At 46.6% G+C, this 20918-nt stretch overlaps 1 protein-coding gene across 2 annotated transcripts in view; it reads right to left on the bottom strand.

Moving 5' to 3' along the window:
• Positions 1 to 20918, bottom strand: part of TOP1 (DNA topoisomerase I) — a 232704-nt gene that overhangs the window by 77353 nt on the left and 134433 nt on the right. For both annotated transcript variants that reach the window (XM_086932270.1, XM_086932271.1), the window contains exons 13-14: positions 10541 to 10685; positions 10172 to 10315 (exon numbers count right to left, since the gene is read on the bottom strand). In XM_086932270.1, the coding sequence (XP_086788396.1) occupies positions 10172 to 10315; positions 10541 to 10685 (289 nt within the window). The remainder of the gene's footprint in view (positions 1 to 10171; positions 10316 to 10540; positions 10686 to 20918) is intronic.

Below are 20918 nucleotides of genomic sequence, written 5' to 3'. Positions count from 1 at the left end.
AGGGGCGGGCAGGTGTAGAGTCTCAACACTGTCGGGCACCCAATACAATTCAATGGGGGAGATAGTGTTTGAATAGAGGCAGCTTGCTCAGCCCAGGGGGCCGGAAAAAGAAAACCTACAGATGCCCAAGTAAGTAGAGATGCCGGGAAACTTGAGGACACAGTCGGTCCGGATCCCCAAGGCCCAGGGCCGTCTAGTGCAGGGATGTCCTTCGGCATCGGAAGATAGCTTACGGGCAGGTCACTGTCAGGGGGAGTCTTCGGGTTGAGGCAGCAGGCGTGGAGATGGAGTCCAGCAGGGTCAGCCCATGGACTAGTGCTCAGATGCACTGGGGAATCTTCACAGGACCATTCGGCCACTTGGACTCGGGCTGTGGGAGTCTGTTGCAGGGGTAGCTCTGGAGGGGAGTTTGTGGTTCCTCAGGACAGGGTTATTTTCTTTGTAAATGGTTTCTTACAGACAGGTCTACAGTGCACGGGACATTTGGAGTCTTTATTGATGGCAGGTAGTTCTCCCAGGGCTTTGGAGGTCGCTGGGCTGATGTCTTTTTGTAGCAGAGGCTAACAGCGGCAGACAGGTTGGCAGGGCTGGGGCATAGTCAGGCACTGGTCCTCCTCTTGTGCTGGTGTGGCTCTTTGGTTGTCATAGATCAGATATCAGGGTATGGGGGAGCCACCTAAATCCTAGATTATGGGGTGTTACAGGGAAGTAACAGGGAGGGACCAATGGTTTCCTTACCTGGGGTGTCTACACCCACTATTATGCCACCCTCCTGGTGGGGGGGCATAGCCCTAGCCCTGATTGGTTAAGTCACACCATCTTTCAGCAAAAGAAAGGTTTTCTAGGGCAGAGGTCAACCAGGGAATCTGTGGTACCCATTTTCTGGTTCTAAAGCCAGACAAATCACAGACTGGTTCTGGATCTTTTCTTAAACAAATTCATAAAGACAAAGATTCAAGGTGACAACACTTCAGGAGATTATTCCACTGATGCAGGGGTGGGGTGTCGAAATGGCAACCATAGATCTAACACCTTTCCTGCACATTCTCATCAATCACAAGCACAAAACATTCCTGCACTTGGTTATAAACCAGGTCTGTAATCAAATTAGGGTACTCCCCTTTGGCATAAAATCAGCACCAATGGTGTTTACAAAGTATTTGGCCACGGTAGCAACACACTTGAGATGAGAGGATACATGTATATCCTTGCCTCACACCCTCACACTGTAAGAACCTAGATGGTAGGATTATGCAAAGAATGTGAATAGAAGAAATTTCATGATGCAAAACCCTTCAATCAAGTTAAGGACAAGGCAGTTCCCACAATATGTTTCTTTCAAAGGTTGTTTCCCTATTCCATCTTGACCAGACCATACAGCTCCCAGTCTTTTTTCTCCAGTGAGACTCTGTAGCAGGGAACACACACCATACACTAAGCGTAAAGCATGCGCTCGCATGTACTACATTGACAGAATTAAACCTTTTTGGAAGGCAGACCAACTGTTCATGCCCGTTGTAAAACCTCACAAGTGGCAACTCCAATCTAAAGCAGGGATGGCTAGAACTGTATCCAGGCTTGCCTTCACAAAGCCAAGAGAGCCCTTCTCATTACCCCTGGGGCTCAGTCTACTCACAAAAATACTGCAATCATTGCCTTCTTCGGACCATTCCCCTAGCAGACATACGCAAGGCAGCTCCATGGTCAACCACACAGGTTTACTAAACACTGTTATGTGTATATTCAAGTCTGAAAACCGGTAGTGATTGTCCAGAGGGTCCTAAGGACCCTATTCCAGACTTCTGATTCACCCACAGTAGCCACCACTTATAGGCAGATACTACTTTACTGTCTATGCAGAGCATATGCATCTACAGCAACACAAGCTACGAATGGAAAACATTACCCTCTAAGCCTCTGCTCATAGTGTGGACATTCGCATGCTTTCACCCTTCTCAATAGGGGTGTACAACTCTGATCACAGATCTCCTCTCCTTAAGGTATCTTCTTCATGCAATACACATGTGCACCATAGTGTTCACTCACCACTCCATACTACACTCACCTGCTGAATGGAAAACGAATAGTTTCTTACCTGTCGGTGTAGTTTTGCAGCTTGAAGATCTTTCTGGATTCACTATGCTGTGCATATTCCGCGGTCTTGTGGTTGGGTCCGGATTCGTAGTCTTTTCTTTGTTTTGTTTTTTTTTGTAGCCCTTGTGGGCGTCGGCGTCACACCTCTTCGGGCGCATTTCCGGTGACGTCGGCATGCTTCCTGCGGAAGCTCCCACCCTTGGGCGCCATCTTCGGATTCTTTTTTCCGTGTTTCCTTCTTTTCCGAAGCAATGGCAATATTCTATTCAAGGTGATAATTTTTACCACATGTCCTTATATTCTGTTACTTCTTCTCCTCCTATCACCCTTTTTTTTTTTTTGACCACCTCCTCTCTCTCTCCAGCCTTATCTTTCTGGCGGAGGTGGGTGGGTTCGCTAGTGAATCCAGAAAGATTCACTATGCTGTGCATAGATTTCGTAGCGGTTTCTCACTTCCGTGGTGGCTGGGTGGAAGATGAGCTCTGGTTTCTGAATATATGCTGGAGCACCCTTTGTCCGACTTGTGCTTCCTTGTTCATCTGAACATCCACGCAATAGTGCTTCGTGAATGTGTGCACCGAAGCCCATGTTGCCGCCAGGCATATGTCTTGTATGGGTGTATTGGCCAGGAAGGCTATTGTAGCCCCCTTCTTCCTAGTAGAGTGGACGCGTGCCCCCTCTGCCAGTTCTTCTCCTGCCCTTTTGTGGCAGAGTTGGATTGTTTGCGCGATCCATCGCGCAATAGTGTTCTTAGTGACTGCTTTACCCATGTGACTGTTGGCGAACGACACAAAGAACTGTTTCGTTTTCCTGTGTCCTTTTGTCCTTTCGATGTAATGCATGACCGCCCTTCTGGCGTCCAGGGTATGCAGAGCTCGCTCTGCGCTAGTGGTTGGTTTTTGGAAAAAACTCGGTATCTGAATGGACTGGTTCATGTGGAACCTGGACACCACCTTCGGCATGAAATGCGGGTCGGTCCTCATCACCACCCTGTCATTGTGTATTTGTAAGTAGGGCTCCTGTAGCGTCAACGCTTGCAGTTCGCTCACTCTGCGTAAGGATGTAATTGCAACCAGGAAAGCAGTTTTCATAGTTAGCATCTTCAAAGAGGCCTTGTGAAGTGGCTCGAAGGGCTCCTTCATGAGTTCCGTCAGGACCACGTTTAAGTTCCATGCCGGTGGTGGCACCCGCTTGGGTGGTGCAATTCTTTTTGCTCCTTCGAGGAACCTCTTTACCACTTGTGATGTGAAGAAGCTTCTGCCCATCTCACCCCTTGTGTATGCCACTATAGCCGCCAGGTGAACTCTCAAGGAGGACGAGCTGAGCTTTTTGTCCAGCAAGTGTGTCAGGTACTTCAGTACCGTGGAGTCCCTCTTCATTTTATTGTGAAGTCTCTCCCTCCTGCACCACATCGTGAACCTTTTCCACTTTGCGACATAGCACTTCCTTGTGCTGGGCCTTCGTGCCTCCCGAAGAACCCTGAGGGTGCTCTCTGGCAGTTTTAAGTGTGCGAATTCGATGTCCTCAGGAGCCATGCTACTAGGCTCATGCTCTCTAGTTCTGGGTGCAGCACCTCTCCGTTCTGCATGGAGAGCAGGTCCTTTCTCCTGCTGAATCTGTGGGGCGCACACTGCGCCATCTCCATGATCTGCGAGTACTAAGTCTGCCTCGCCCACTGCGGCGCGACCAGTATCAGGGTCATGGTGCTCGCCCTGCACTTGCTCAGCACTCTGTGAATCAGCGGTATCGGGGAAAAGCGTATGCAAATTTCCTGGACCAATCTATCCATAGGGCATTCCCAAGGGACCCTTCTTCGTGTTGTCTGGATGCGAAGTTTCGGCATTTCGCATTCTGGCGTGTTGCAAACAGGTCCACTGATTGTGTCCCCCACCTGTTGAACAGCCTCCTCGTCTCCTGAGCATTGAGCTCCCACTCGTGGGATGCCGTGGTCTGTCTGCTCAGCCAGTCTGCTTGAATGTTCTCTTTGCCTGGTAGGTGTATGGCTATCAGGTCTATCTGGAGAGGGATGGCCCACCTCCATATCTCCTGTGCCAGCGTCGAAAGCGTTGTCGACTGTGTTCCACCCTGTTTGTTGATGTAGAACATCGCCGTGGTGTTGTCTGTCTGTAGCAACACCCTCTGCCTGTACAGTCTTGTCTGGAAGGCTTTCAGTGCCAGGAAGATTGTCTTTAATTCTAGGTAATTGATGTGTTTCGTTGCATCTGCTGGCGTCCACAGGCCCCTCACTTTGAGTTCCTCCATGTGAGCGCCCCATCCCTTCAGGGATGCGTCCGTGGTGATGGTCACTGTCGGAGTTGGGAGTGTAAGTGGCTGCCCCCTTGTTATGTTCTCCAGGGTCCACCATGCCATCTCCTTCTGCACTGCGTGCGTCACTACCACAAGATCCTCCCAACTGCCCGAAGCCTGTGACCATTGTTCCTGCAGCCATTCTTGCATGGGTCTCATGTGGAGCCGCACATTCGGCACTAGGTGGATGCATGATGCCATCATTCCCATGATCTTGCTGGCAGTCCTCACTGTCCGAGCTTGCCCCTTCCGGTATAGGCGAGTTTCCTTGACCAGTGCCCTTGCTCTCTTTTCGCTGGGGAAGACTTTGCCCTGTACGGTGTTGATCTGTGCCCCCAGGAAGATCTTCACTTGCTCCGGCTCCATTGATGATTTCTCCAAATGCACGGAGAACCCCAAGTGTATGAGTGTTCTCGTCACTGTATGCGCATGCTGCTTGCACTTGTGGTACGAGCTTGCTTTTACTAGCCAGTCGTCGAGGTAAGGGTATACGTGTATCCCCTGTCTTCTTAAGTGCGCTGCGACTGCCGCGAGGCACTTTGTGAATACCCTCGGTGCTGATTTTAGTCCCAAGCCCAGCGTTGTGAACTGGTAGTGGCCTCCTCCGATAGCGAACCTGAGCATATGCTTGTGTTTGTCGTTCATCGGTATGTGTAAGTAGGCGTCCTTGAGGTCTATTGTGACCATGAAGTCTCCGACCTGCAACTGTGGCAGCACCTCCTGCAAGGAGGTCATTTTGAACTTTTGTGTTTTTATGAATTTGTTGAGGAACCTCAGGTCTAGGATGGGTCTCATTTTGTCGTCGACCTTTGGTACTAGGAAGTACGTTGAGTATATTCCCTTGTTTCTCTCCCTGAAGGGAACTCTTTCTATGGCCTTTTTTTGTAGAAGTTCTTGCACTTCTTCCTGAAGTCTCGCCAGCTGTTCTTTTGCTGGTGGCTTCCCCCTTGGTTTTCTGTTTGTTGGTTTTTTCTCCAACTCCAAGCAGTATTCGAATTGAATGATGTTTAGGATCCATTTGTCTGATGTTATTTCTCTCCATTCCTGGAGATAGAACTTTAATCTTCCTCCCACTGGTGTCATGTGGTCGTAGGTCATTAGATTGTCCAGACCCCTTTGTACGCGGTGCCCCTGGGATCTTTTCTGTGGTCGGGCACCCGGGGGAGTGTGAAGTCACTTCGAGGTGGGCTGCTGGCCCCCTCTTCTATTCTGGCCACGTCCATTTCTCCCTCGAAAGGACTGACCCCTTGGTTGGTATTGCCAGGACTGCTTCTGGTGACCATGCTGAGCCTGCGAGTCTGCTGGAAGGCCTGGTGCGATGTACCTGGCTGGTTTCCACCTCTTCCGCCGGGCCTCCGTGCCGGGGTGCCTCTTCTGTTGCCTCTGAACTGCAAAGCCCCCATGGATCTTGCAGTCTCGTTATCCTTTTTGAGTTGGCATAGCTTGTCGTCAACCGTTGCTCCGAAAAGTGTTTCGCCGTTGAACGGTGTGTTCAGGATACTGTGTTGCACCTCTGGTTTGAACCCTGAGATCCTGAGCCAGGCATGTCTCCTTTCCGTGACACCCATCATCATTAGCCTGCTGGCGGTGTCTGCTCCGTCCAGGGCCGTCTTAAGGCAAGAATTTGCCGCGTTCTTCCCTTCTTCTACCAATTTTTCGGCCTTCTGCCTGGCCTCTTGGGGTAGATCCTTCACCAAGTGCCCCAGTCCCTCCATGATTTGGTACACGTGCCTGTTTAGCAGGGCGTTGGAATTAGCCATGCGCCAGTGGGTCGCAGCATTTCGCTCGATCCTTCTCCCCACCAGATCCATCCTCTTGCTCTCCTTATCCGGCGGTGGGCCCGAGGCAGTAGATACGCTCGCCCTCTTCCTAGCTGTGGCCGTGATAATGGAGTCAGCGGAGGCCTCGCCTCGAATGTAGGCCGGGTCCTTCGAGGAGTGCTTGTATTTTTTCTCTGTTCTGGGAGTTACTGCCTTGCATGTAGCGGGCTCCTTGAACGCTTCCTTTCCCTGCGCCAAGACGCTATCGAGCATTGGGAGGAACTGGCTTCTTGTTTGCGTTGGGAGCAAGGTCTCCAGCAGGAAGTCTGCTTTCTGCTTTTCCTCGTCGAGTTTCAACCTGAATGCAGTCGCGGCAGATTGTATCGCCGAGTTGTATGCCCCGATGTCGTCGGGCGGCGAGGGTCTCGAGGGGTACGAGTCGACCGTCTCCTCCGGGCTCTCGGTGTCGACGTCTAGGTAGTCCTCCTCGCGTGGCTCAGAGGTGACCGACTCGTCGTCCACTCTGCTGCTCTCTTCGCCCTCGTAGCTGTAATCCTCGTAGGGATTCTCTTCAGCTTCCCGGTCGTCGACCATCTCGTCGCTAGGCACATGGTCGTCGACATGTTCCTCTTCCTCCTCGACCAGATCTAGCACGTCGTGCTTGGTCTTGTGCGGAATCGTGAACGCACTCATCTCGGCGGCGACCCCCTTCCTTCGCTGCAAGAGGCTCGCCATCTCGGCTTCCAGCCGGCTTCTCTTCCTTTCTACCTCGGCCGCGTTCTCGGCTTCGGAACGTTCGGCTCCTCTCTTCGGCACCTGGCTCGGCGTCGAGATCTTCTGCGTCGACGGCTTGGACGTCGTACTGGATTTCGGGTCCCTGGACGTTGCCGAGGCTTTAGGGTCTTTCTCCCTCGATGTCGATCGGTCCTTTTCGGCGACGATCTTTGACGCTTTCTGCTGGTCAACAGCCTTCGGCGCCAGGGACTCCTTCTCTGAGGATCCGCCGGGCCTGCTTGTGGTCGCGGACGGCAGATGTCGCTGCGTCGGCGCCTTCGGGCTCTTGGCCTCGAGCTTTCGAGACTCAGGGTCTCTGGTGTTCTTATGGGACGTCGAGTCTCCTACCTTATCAGGTGTCTTCTTGTAATCGGTCTCTACGACCGTGTAGCCGTCGTCTTCTGCGGCAGCGTTGTCCTCCTCCTCTGAGGACATCCCCAGCTCGTACAGCGATGGTGTCGGGGATTTTCCTCCGAGGGCGGCGTGTGCTACCCTCTGTCTCTTCCTCACTCGGAGGGTCTTCTGGGCGAAGACGGCGCAGGCGTTGCAGTCCTCGCTTCTGTGTTCTACCGGTAGGCAGAGGTTGCAAACCGGGTGCTGGTCTTTCTGTGCGTACTTGTGTCTGCAGTTCGGGCAGAACTTGAACGGCGTGTTGTCCATCCTCGTGCGTTCAGGCCTCACTGAGCGCGTGGACGTCGACGATCGTCGAAGTTCGAGGTTTTCGCCTTCTCTCCTCTTCGTCAGTGTTCTGCGAAGTCTTCTCTGGTCTTCTTCTTCCAATATCTTCTCCAACTTCCCCTCTTTTCAGTACTTTCTCCAAAAATGTCTGGAGCCCAAACGGGAACGATCCAGACCCGACCGCGGAAAAAAGAATCTGAAGATGGCGCCCAAGGGTGGGAGCTTCCGCAGGAAGCATGCCGACGTCACCGGAAATGCGCCCGAAGAGGTGTGACGCCGACGCCCACAAGGGCTACAAAAAAAAAAAACAAACAAAAAAAACACAAAGAAAAGACTACGAATCCGGACCCAACCACAAGACCGCGGAATATGCACAGCATAGTGAATCCAGAAAGATTCACGCTGCAAAACAATTCAACATTGAGTCAATGTGCATGCACTTTGCCAAGAAAGGAAGAAGTTGCTTCTCCTGACTAAAAACTTCTTCGAATATAGACAACTTGCAAACATCCAAGCCGATGGTAGAATTATACAGAGCATGTGTAGGAATAAGAATCAACAGTGGCGGAGAGATCCTCTCCGTACCCAAGACGGTTGAGGCACTAACAGAGCAAGTTTGCCACTACCGCAATGGTCATTCTCCGACAGTGGAGAAAATGGCCATTATGCAAGAGACTAGTTCAGGAGTGAATGGGAAACCAATTCTCCCAGACAACAGGGAGTTGGGAAGATTGAATTGCAAAGCAAAATGTACAGCAGAAGATGACATGATGGAACTAAGACAACATAGCAGTGGGGAGACCCTTTAGGCAACCAAATGAAACGGTGACTATCACCACAGGCTCATACCACACAGGATGTGGAGCGCATATGGAGAATCTCAACATCAGCGGGCTATGGTAAGCACAAAAAGCAGTGCTGGAGATCTAGACAACCTTACCTAGCTGTAAAGCCTTTGAAACACCGGTGTGGGGGAAGATAGCACAAGTTCAAACAGACAACTAACCACTATGTTTTACCTCAACAAATGAGGAACTATCAAAGCTATCCCAAGAAACCTGCAGCTGGGCCATCCACAAAAGGATAACCGTAAAACAGCAATACAACTGCCAGGGGTAGAAAACAGAAGCAGACAGAAATCCAGATCACACAAGTGGCTAATAAACCAACAGGTACACCAAAGGGTATTTCTGTAATGAGAGCCACCAGAAGTGGACTTATTCGCAACACCTGAAAAAGCAAATGTCCAGACTTGGTATCCAGGAACCACATCACCGTTGCCTGGGAAATGCCCAGTCGAACTTGTTGAGAAAATTTACTTATGCCTTTCCACTACTTCCCCCTCATACATCTAGTGATAAATAAGTGCAAAACAGTCACACAACACCATTCTTATTTACAGCACAATGGACAAGACAGACATGGGTTTCAGACTTTGTAGAGATGGTGCAAGTAACATAATACCATTACCAGCCACTTGCAACCTAATTTCCATGCAGTAGGGTACGGTACACCATGAACAACCTAGCAGCCAGAGTCCAGCAAAATGGCTCGAGGACAGTGTGGACATCTACAGCTGCCAAAGAGAAGAATGGACACCTTAAAGGAGACTCGAAGCACAAGAAAAAGCTACATGGTGAAAAAGAGGCTTTTCTTGTGGTGGAAGGAAAGAATTCCATGACTGGACACAGGATACAACCGGGATGAGACACCCAACATAACTTCTAGATGTGAGTTTAACCTACACCTCATTAAAGGTACACTTGGAAGCGATAGTAGCCTTCACAAGAAGACATAGGGAGAAATTTCTTTACTGCACCTGTAATCAAGCGGTTTCTAGAAGGAGCAAAAAGAGAAGCTCCACCTAGAGGGTTAGTAACACCCTGTGGAACCTCAAATTAGTGCAGACGCAACTAATATGAGAACCTTTTGAACTGCTACATAAAGCAGAGCAACCGCATTTGTTATTGCAATCAAAAGAATTTAAAATGGGTTATAAATAAAATTAAATATATATATATATATATATATATATATATATTTTTGTTCACATGGTTGAGTCATCTTTCTGCAAGAACAGCTGAGAGCAGGCCTCATAGGAGTCTTTACCTACACATTGTAGAAGTATTTCATGTAAATGTGGTTCAAGTTTGGGTTTGCCTAACGTGTTAGTGGCTTGATCTTCCCATTCTCTCAATCAACATCAGTTCTGTACTAAACATTAACATTAGGATGGAGATGATGACACTGCAGACAGAAGCCCTTTTGAGAGGAAACCTACCTCCTAAAAGCAATCATTAAATGAGACATTGTTAGAGTGCCATGGTGGTTTCAGAACACCACACCTGCTAGGTCACATGAAATTTGACAATTGCACACCAAATTCATATGAGAAATTAAAAATGCATGCAGATTTCTGGGAATCCACAATACATGGCAATTATTTTATTTAATCTGAAGTAATGATCAGCGCCAAAAGTAATCCAAGTACTGTGTATACAAAAGCAGAACAGAAAGGAGTATAGACTTAGAACTACACTGGATCAGAGAATGCTTACCTTATCGATGAAGTACAATGCCACAGCTCTCTGACGCACTCTCATTTCCTTAGACTTCCAGTTTTCACGGTAATTGTTGCGAATTTTATCAACAGTCTTCTTTAATTTCCTTGCCACCTCATACTTTTGCCAATCTTTCTCACCCTACAAGATGAATGCATAAATATGTAAGGATCAGTCTGCTCGAGGGTAGACATTTAGTATAAATGAGTACACCATGGCTGATCATCTAATGTAATCGTGCAGAATAAACCAGTGGAATGAAAACTAACAAGTGTGCTCAAACACAAAAGGAAGACAAGCTTTCTGACTTAATTACAATAGTATTTGCTTCATTTGACTCAATTCTCTCCTCTCGGCTACGCCTACCTTGATTCTGGAGCTGGGGTTAAGCATGATGTATTTTATAGATCCTTGAATATTCTCTGTCCAAGACACCAGCCAGGTCACCTTGTTATCGTGCCTAACCTCTTTCCACTTGTGCCCTTCAGGAGCAACAGGAACCTTGGAATCTCTGTGGAATAATAAAAAGGAGCACTAATTTAATTATATTATTTGACTAAGACTCATAATAGATCAGGAGAAGACTTCTACTTTGATTAAGTATAGTTACCAATCCAATTTGCTAGGCACCTGAAAATGTGGGCTTATATGCTGAAACACGGATCTTGGACAAGGCACTGAAGCAAAATGTAATGCTCAACTGTGGTGACAACACAAAAGTAAAGGCAAGAAATGGGCGCAAAAAGCAGGAAATTTTGGTTTGTTATAGCTAAAACCAAAGTCCAACAGTACCCACGCTTAATTAAGCCAAATTGAAACCCTACAGTGAGTAGTCTAGAAAGGTTACTAAAAACTAACAGTCGAGGGTGAAAATACTAATCAAAGCAGAAAAAAAGACCTTGCAAAATTACCATATTATAGCAGCAAAGCGGATTAAATCTTAACCTACAGACAGAGTGCGAAACTAAATATGGCCAGCATCCACAGAATTAGAAACAAGGAAAAGTGGTGAAAAAGAAACACTGCATATTTAGTTAATCAAGAAATACTACCGAGTCAAGCTAATTTACCACATGTGTAACTGGAAACAACCAACACTAGAGACTAACATACATTACTCAAAGCAGTTAAGGAAGGGGGAAAGGTTAATGATTTAACAGTTGGGTAAAAAACAACCAGGAAAAAAGCCAGAACCCTTTTTTCTTAGGATGAGGGAGTAGGAATGTAGAGGGGTCTTTTGCAAGCAGGACAAATCTAGCAAGCTCATATCTCCTCTGCAGATCCACAAACTTCAGTCCCAGAGCAAGATTTCCCCGCATAGCAGGCATTTGGTATTTTGCAAACCGAGTATGTGTTTCTCTTTCAGATTATAGAATGTCATCAGATTTAGTAGCCAAAGAATTTGGAAACATGGGATGGTTGAGAAAGCATATCATGTGAACATCTAGCACAATTGTACAAATAAAAACTGTTAAAGGAACTTTTTGGTAAACGTAAAAAAAAAAAATAGTGCAGGCCTCATAAAACACAAAGGATTAGAACTTAGTGAACCTAGAAGTAGTGTGAAGTCTTACACCATTCATATTATAAAGTGCCATGGAATCTAAATCACCAAACGCAAGCAGTCAGGCCAAATGCAATGGCAATCGAATAGTATTTTTTTTTTTTTTTAAGTTTGCCAATTTAAACATGAAACTGACCAACAAGCAGTTACCGTTAGTCTTACTCGCTTCATATAAAGCGAAAAACGGCAAAGTTGGGCAGCAGACCATTGCAGAGAATACATCAGTTCTTCCCCTAGATTTAGACACTTGGCTTGAACCTTCACACTTTTAGATGGAAATGCCATGGCAGGTGATAACAGAGGTAGACAGCCAGAGGTCAAATTATTGAATGAAGGAACCCAGAAATAGCAAGGTAGGAACATGGAAGGACAGCCATCGGATAAAAGTCAGCTAACCAATCTCAGATAAGCCAGCAAGACCTTGCTATTCTGTAAAAGAATTAATAAATCCCAAATGGGTGGAAGCTCTTAACTTCTTACCCACCACTCACTGGAATAGGCTCCATCAGGATCTACGTATGGTGTCGGATTTTCTGCCAGTTATTGACTCAGACTAGCGTCAGGATATCCAACTGTGCGCTTTACAAATATCAAATACAACCAAACGTTTCCCAGGCAAGCTTGGCCCACTTTGACATCTGCGCAGAGTATAGGCAGTGTTGACTGAACATGTGAACTGCTCGCCAGATGGTTGATTGAGGATTTCAGCGATCAGGTTTCCGAGAATGGCACTGGAAGCACCATTTAATTTATCAAATGTGCAGTAGGCTATCCTTACAATGGATTTATTGCATTTTAGGGCCACTGGAATTATACAGCTGGAAAGGACCATGTTATGAGGCAGAATTAACTGAATTATGCAACAAGAAAAGGGAAATTATGAAGCATAATGCTGCACAGTTTGTGACCATGTTACCCAAATGTAATTTTTACACATCAATACAAAACCCAGCAGAGTCTAGTCTGGTTACAGTTAAGGTTGCTGGAAGTAATCAGGCAGCTGAATGGCTTGATTGATGTGAAACTGATATGACCTTTGAAAAGAAACAAAATGAAGGGAAAAAAATGGGATGGTTCACATGACTACCCTAGCCAAATGTATTTGAAGGTAAGGCTCCAGGGTGGTAGCAGTACCAGTTTGAGTATCCTACGTAGTGACGTGATAGCAACTAAAAAGGTGGTCTTCGGGGTTAAAAACTTTAGCTCTGTTTTGTGGAGCAGTTTAAAGTATTCCTTCATGAGCTTTTTTAATACCAGACTGAGGCTCCACATGGGCATTAGTACCAATCTGTATGGAGGTCTTTTCTTTGCTCACTCTAGGAATCTTTGAATCACTGGTGCAGTGAAGCTTATCCCTAAAGGAGCCTGCATGTAGGTAACTATTGCTGTTTTAATGAAGTGCAAGTTAAGCTCTTGTCTAGCATGCATGTTAGGTACCCGATCACTGTGGTCATGTGTTCGGTCTTGTGTTGCTTCATGGAACAGTTCCTTTTCCAGCACCAACGACGTATCTTTTCCATTTTGCTGCGTCACATCTTGTGCTCAGCCTTCTAGCCTCTTACAATGTCCATAGATCTCTTCAGAAGGTCTAGATGACCAAACTATATCCTGAGAAGCCAGGCTGCTAGACTTCTGTTTTTCAGCTCTGAATATTGAACCCTGCATCTCTTCATGGAAAGCAGGTCATGAGTCACTGGAAATATCGGTGTTCCCCTGCACAATTTCTATGACTGAGAATCAAGCTTGCCTTGCCCATTGAGGGGCAATCAACATCAACAGTTGAGACTGCTTGCACTTGCCTATCGCTAGAGATATGAGGGGTTTTGGTGGAAACGCATATTTAAGTTTCCTTGACCAGTCTATCGACAGGGCATTCTCCAGGGAACGGTGGAGCGAAGTAGTTACATTTTGCACTTAATGTTTTGAACAAGTACACCTCTGGTCTACTCCTCTCTTTGAATACCCTCTGAACTACTAAACAATTTAGCTTCCATTAGTGGCAGACTGTTACTTCTACACTCATTCTGTGTGCTTATTCTTTTATGAATGGCACATCTTCAAATGTCCTGGACTAGCGTGGATTGTGTGTATCACCTTGTCCACCCTGGTTTGTTAAGGTAGAACACTGTGGTCGGATTGTCAGTCTGAGTTTGCAGTCGCTTTCCCTACACCTGCATTTGGAAGGCCGTCAGGGCGAGAAGACGGTCGCAAGATCTAGCACATTTATGTAATTGACTACTTCCTTTGCTTTCTATAGTCCTCGATGTTGAGCCCATGTGCACTCCCCTTCCCGTGTGGAAGGAGTCTGCAGCGATGGCTACAGTTGATTGTAAGAAAGATCTTCCCAAGTTATACCATCACTTACAGCACTGCTGCGTTACAATAACTAGATCTTTTCCACTTCCTATTTTTTGTGATCACAGATTTGGACGCATTCCTGAATTGGTCTCAGATAGGTATAGGCATTCAGAAGGATGCAGGAGGCCATCCTGTTTATCACCGTCACCCCTCAATCCTCACAGTCAGAGACTGGGCCCTCTTGAGAGTAGGGGAGGCCTTTGCATCAACTTTGTTATTTGGTCCAGAAATACCCTTTCCTCGTCCAACTTTGGGTAAGGACTTTTCCAGGTTTATCCTAAAACCCAGTTTGTGAAGTGCGACCACGACCGCCCAATGCTCCTCCTGCACTGGGAAACGAGCTTCCTTTCACCAGCCAGTCATCTAAGTAGGGATGTACATGTACTCCTTTTCCTCTCAAGACATTTTGTGAAACCCGGTGTGCTGATTTGATGCGGAGGGGAAGCACCATAAAAGACAATTTGATTTACAACAAAGCATTGGGACCATTTGTGGTCTGTTGTTCATGGGAATGTGCAAGTAAGCATCTTTTAGGTCTATGGCTGCTGTAGGAAGTTGGCTCTGTATAAAATATACCAACCTAAGTTAGTGTGCAGAGACCAGTGGATCCCCCAAAGGCTTACAGAGGTAAAAGTAGATAATACCTTACTTTCTATTTGTAGTAGTGTGGGAGTAGTGCTTAATTAAAAAAATATTAAGTGCCAGGGCTCTGACCAGGAGGCCACTGCAGCTTGCATCCCCCCCCCCCACCAAAATTGCCCTGGTCATCTCAGCCCCAAACTACTAACCATCTCTCTTGCATGTAATTGCAGGAGTTCAGATTATTCCAGGTCCCCAAAGCTAAAGGAATGGATGGGGAGGCAGTTATTCGCAATTTTAATGTATACTGTAGTCCTAAACTACAGTTATGTTCATCTCTAAATTAGATTAGCAGCGCCACCATGTGGTGGACTATTCTAAATATGGTGTTGACATTTAGGTGCCGAGCACCGGAATCCAATTAAGTGCCACTGCTGAGCACCGGAAAGCACCGGCTCAAATTAAGCACTGTGTGGGCGAGCAGTAAGCCTTTATCAGAGGGTAGTGTTAAGCATTTATTGTACACACTGTAAGAAAGTGGCATTGAATATACTGGACCAAAGTAAGGTACAGTGTGCGCAGAGTCCACAGTCCCCAGAGGTTTGGCAGAGGCTAAAGTTAGACATAACCTTACTCTCTAAAGTGGTAGCTTGGTCGAGCAGTAAAGCAGAATCAGAGGACAGTGTAAAGCATTTTTTGTACACACTCAGTCAGCAAATGGTCTCACACACTCAAGAACTGAACTCTAGGCCAATTGTTTTGTATTTCAAAATATATAGTTTACTTTATTTTAGAACAGTAGGTATCATAAATACTCCGAATGAGATGTTGCAATTTAATACTTTCAAATAGCAGTTGACTTAAATGCAATAGTAACAGTTGTTGCAATATGCAACACAAGTTGAACACAAAATAACATTGAGCTCAATGGGAAGATTTAAGTAAATGCAATCACATGTCTTTAAATCAAATCACTTTATGAATGTTTTTCTTACCCAGGGCTGGATCCTGGATTCAGCCCTGGTGCATTTCCTGTAAACAGTTGAAAGAAATTGTTTTTGTGACACAGGCGATTTTTAAGGAATATTTGTAAGTTCTGAAAATCGACACGAAGAAATTCTGTCAAAAACCACCTTTGGGGGAAAATTGGGTTAACAGTAAATCACGGTTTGAATTACTTTTCAGGCTCATTGCTGGGCTCAAAGATACAGCACTGTGATCTCTCCTGATTGCAGGTGAGTAATTTCGTTTTTGATGTTCGGATGATTTTTAAGGAATATTTAAAAAATTGTGAAAAATCGACAGAAGAATTTCCAAGTGAAACCAGCCAATGTTACCCTATGGAGAAAGGAATATGCTACTTACCAGTATGCATCTGTTCTTGGCATGTAGAGCTGCAGAGTCGTATACTGTGCATTAGATCGCCACCTGGTGTTGGGCTTAGATGATTGCAGGTTGTCGTCTTCTTGGAAGAAGTCTATGTAGTCACGAGATAGGTGACTCCTCCCTCGGACAATACTGCGTATGGTCATCGGCTCCATCCTCAGATTGTTTTTCGCCATGATGGGAAATGGAGTTAGTAGAAGTAAAGATAAAGAAAGGATGTCCATGTGTGTGCATCTAATTAAGATAACTGGAACAGATAAAAGTCCCTGGGAGGTGGGAGGGCGTATACGACTCTGCAGCTCTACGTGCCAAGAACAGATGCATACTGGTAAGTAGCATATTCCGTTCGAGGCTTATGAGCTGCAGATCGTATACTGTGCATCGATTGTGCAGCAGTGTCTCCCCTAGCGGTGGTCACCTGTATCCATTGCAGCATTCTGAAACAGTGTTCTAAGGACAGCTTGGCCTACTGCAGCTTGCTGCTTGGCTTGCACATCAACACACTAGTGTTTCGTGAAGGTGTGTATTGTAGACCATGTGGCTGCCTTGCATATGTCCTCTAGTGGTATATTTCCTAAGAAAGCCATAGAGGCTCCTAGTTAACGATTAGAGTGTGCTCTAGGAGGAACTGCTAGTGTACGTTTAGCCTTTTGATAGCATATTTGTATACACTTTACAATCAACCTGGCAATTCCCCTCTTAGAGATGGGGTTGCCTTTGTGTGGAGGAGAGAAAGATACAAATAATTGTTGTGTCTTTCTGAAGGGTTTAGTCCTATCTGTGTAGTATAACAGGGCTCTTCTAACATCTATGGTGTGTAAAGCCCTTTCTGCAACAGAGTCCGGGTTTTGAAAAAACACAGGTAGCTCTACTGATTGGTTTAGGTGAAAAGGAGTAATAAACTTTGGCAGGAATTTTGGATTGGGCCTAAGAACCACTTTGTTAGTGTGTATCTGAAAAAACGGTTCTTGTATTGTGAATGCTTGTATTTCGCTAACTCTTCTGAGAGGTGATGGGCACAAGGAAAGCAGTTTTCCATGTTAGGAACTGTAATTCACACTTATGTAAAGGCTCGAAAGGGGGTCCGATAAGTCTTGTAAGGGCCACGTTTAGGTTCCATACTGGAGCAGGTGGTAACCTAGGTGGGATTATACGTTTTAATCCTTCCATAAAAGCTTTGATAGCATGTACTCCGAATAGAGATAGATGTTGTCTATTCTGTAAATAGGCTGCTATTGCTGCCAGATGCAGGCGTATGGAAGAATAAGCTAAATTGGACCTTTGTAGGTGTAGAAGGTAGCAAATGATATTTTGGATGGGAACATCCAGTGGATCAATGTGATTATTGTTGCAATATATTGCAAATCTTTTCCACTTTTCTGCATAACACGCTCTGGTAGTGTGTTTTCTAGCCTCTTTAATTATATTCATACAGTCTGGTGGTAGGTTTAAGTAACCAAACTCTAAGACTTTAGGAGCCAGATTGCCAAATTCAGTTGGCTTGTTTCTGGGTGTCTTATTTCTCCATGATTCTGTGTTAACAGGGAGGGCGTGAGCTTTAATTTTTGATGTGGAACTAGTGAGTTCCAGCAGTGTGGTGAACCACGGCTGGCGTGCCCATGTGGGCGCTACTAGTATCAGTTTGAGAGACTGTTGTCTGAGTTTGCGCACTACTAGTGGAATGAGTGAGAGAGGCGGAAAAGCGTACGCAAATCTGCCTGACCACTTCATCCGGATTGCATTCCCCTCCGACCTTGGGTGTGGCAACCTGGCGGCGAAGGTTGGGCATTTTGTGTTCTCGTGAGTAGCAAACAGATCTATCCGTGGATGCCCCCACATTTGGAAGAATGGCTGAAGAACTTGTGGATGTATCACCCATTCGTGAATCTGTTGCGACTGTCGACTCAACAGATCTGCTATCTGATTGTGAATTCCTGGAAGGTGCTCTACTGTCAGATGTACGTTTTGAGGAATGGCCCATCGCCAAATGTTCTGTGCAAGCTGGGACAGTTGCAGAGAGTGTCCCCCCCCCCCCCCCCCCCCCTGTTTTTGTATACAGTACATGGCGGTCATATTGTCCGTCCGGATTAAGACCGCTTTGTTTTGTACTTGTACTTGAAAAGTTTTGGGTGCTAGGAAAATTGCTAGCAGCTCGATATGGAACAGTTTATGTTGGTTGTTCCATTGACCTTGTGTGGTATAGTGTAGGAGATGGGCTCCCCATCCGGTGAGGGATGAGTCTGTCGTGAGCCCTATCTGTGGAACAGGCTCTAGGAACGGCCGTCCTTTTGTCACATTTTTGGTGTTCCACCATTGCAGAGAGCGATATGTACGGCTGTCCATCAACACCTGGTCTGTGAGCTGACCCTGAGCCAGATTCCATTGTTGTGCTAGACATTCTTGTAATGGTCGCATTTGCAGTCTTGCATGCAAGACGCCATCATTCCTATTAGTCTCATGAAAACTTTGGCTTGGAGAGTCTGCTGGGGTTGAAAAATGGAGACTAAGGTCTGAATGGCTGGACTGGGATACGCTAGAGCTGTAGATGTGTCTATGGTAGCTCCTAGGTACTGATGGAACGTGTAAAGGCTCTAGATGCGACTTGGTGTAGTTTATGATAAACCCTAAGTCGTGCAATGTTTGAATTGTTTGCTTTGTGTGATAGACACATTGACTGTATGATTTTGCTTTTATGAGCCAATCGTCTAGATAAGGGAAGACCTGTATCTGTTGTCTTCTGAGGTGTGCTGCTACTACTGCTAAGCACTTTGTGAACACTTGTGGTGCTGTTGTGACCCCGAATGGAAGGACCTTTAATTGATAGTGCTGTCCTTGTATGACAAACCTTAGATACTGCCTGTGAGCATGATGCATAGGAATGTGAAAGTAGGCATCCTTTAGGTCTAGCATTGAAAGAAAAGCGCCTTGTTGTAGGTAGTGGGAGCACTTGCTGCAGAGTGATCATGTGGAAATGATCTGACTGTATGTAATGGTTGAGGGGCCGGAGGTCGAGAATTGGCCTTAGTGTCCCGTCCTTTTTGGGAATTAGGAAGTACAAGGAGTAAACTCCTGTTCCTTGTTCCTCTAAAGGAACTACATGAATAGCGTCCTTTTGTAGAAGTGCTAGAACTTCCTGTTGAAGCAGAGTTATATGGTCTGTAGACATTGGACGCTGTCTGGGTGGTATCTTTGGGGGGGGGGGGGGGGGGGGGGGGGGGCTGCTGTGAGTTCTAGGCTGTAGCCATGTTGGATAATTTGTCTTACCCACCTGTCTGTTGTGATGGAATTCCAGACAGGTAGGAACTGAGATAATCTGCCCCCTGTGGGGGGGGGGGGGGGGCAGAGGGAAGTCACTGTTTGGGAGTGGAAGAGGAGTGGTTGTTGTTATTACCTCTACCTCTTCCCTTGTTATTATTTCCTCTGTACCCTCCTCTGAAGTAGCTCTTGTTAGAGGAGGTCTGTGTATTTGTTTTAAAAGAGGACGTATCTGCGCCGGTTTGCTTAGAGCCTCCTCTATAGAAGGAGCGGCGAAAAGAACCTCTAGTCTGTGTGGATTGTAATGCACCCATAGACTTAGCTGTGTGTCTTTTTTCTTTTTTCATCTTTTCTAGTGTGTTGTCTACTTCCAGCCCGAACAACCAAAACCAATTGAAGGTCTGGGTCAAGATGGTAGTCTGTACCTCGGTTTTAAAACCTGAAATGCTTAACCACGCATGTCGTCTAAGTATTACACTAGTATTGACTGCTCTGGATGCTGTGTCAGCTACATCTAGTGCACATTTAATTGAGGCATTGGCTATTAACTTGCCATCCTGTATGAGCGCTGTTGCCTGATCTTTGTACTGATCGGGGAGCTGCTCCATTAGTTTCTCTAATTGGTCGTAGTGCGCCCTATCGTAGCATGAGAGCAGTGCTTGTGTATTTGCTATGCGCCATATGTTTGTTGCTTGTGCAGCAATCCGTTTCCCTGACGCATCAATAACTTTAGATTCTTTGTCAGGCGGGGCGTGTCACCAGAAGTCTGCATTAGACACTACCAAAGAGTCTAGTGCCAGATGTCCCTTAATGTAGACTGGATCAGATGGTGCTGGTCTGTATTTTTTTTCAATTCTTGGATTTAGTACCCTACAGCGTACCGGCTCTTCTTATTAGGAATAGCTTCTACATGTCCAGTCTTTGGATTGATATAGACTTATTTAGGATCTGGCCTAAACAGCTCTTCCTCCTCTGCAACCTTCTTTGGCGTCGATTTTTTTCGGTGCCAATAGGGGTTGTTTTGTGTGTTTTGCTTTAGGAGGCGTTATCGAGTCCTGTGGCAAAGTTTTCGGTGCCGAAGGTGGTTTCGGCTTGGTAGGAGTTTTTGGTACCGAGTTTGGAGATTTCGGAGTGGAGACAGGTCTTGTTGGCCTTGCGGCGTCCGACTCTGGTTTCCCATGCTTATCTTTGGAACCGGAAGGCTTCGGAGTCGGAGCTTTTTTCGGATCCGGTACAGCTTTAGGCACCGGTTTGGGTGTCGAAGGACCTTTGTTTTTGGGCACGGAAGGGAGTTTTGGCTTCGGTGTCGAGGAATCCTTCGGTGCCGAAGGATGTGTGTGCTTCGGTGCCAATGGAAGTGGTGGAATTGGCACATGTGGTCTTGCAGAGGCACCGGAAGGCGTAGTTGTTTCCCTCTGAGCCGAGCCCGAAGGCGGGGCGTCGGAGGGAGTATTTCGGTCCCGACTGGGCCCCATGGGCGGAGTGCTGACGGTTGCCTTTGGTTTGGGTAGTGTCTGTTGTACAGGGGCAGGGGTACTCACGGGTTGTTGAGATGGAATCAATATGATCTGGAGATCAGGCGAGTCTTCCTCGGCGACGAGT

The sequence above is a fragment of the Lissotriton vulgaris genome, chromosome 7 (genome assembly GCF_964263255.1).
Source record: "Lissotriton vulgaris chromosome 7, aLisVul1.2, whole genome shotgun sequence".
In the NCBI taxonomy this organism is placed as follows: domain Eukaryota; kingdom Metazoa; phylum Chordata; class Amphibia; order Caudata; family Salamandridae; genus Lissotriton; species Lissotriton vulgaris.
Note: the sequence above shows the minus strand (reverse complement) of the source record. Positions and strands in the feature narration are given on the sequence as shown.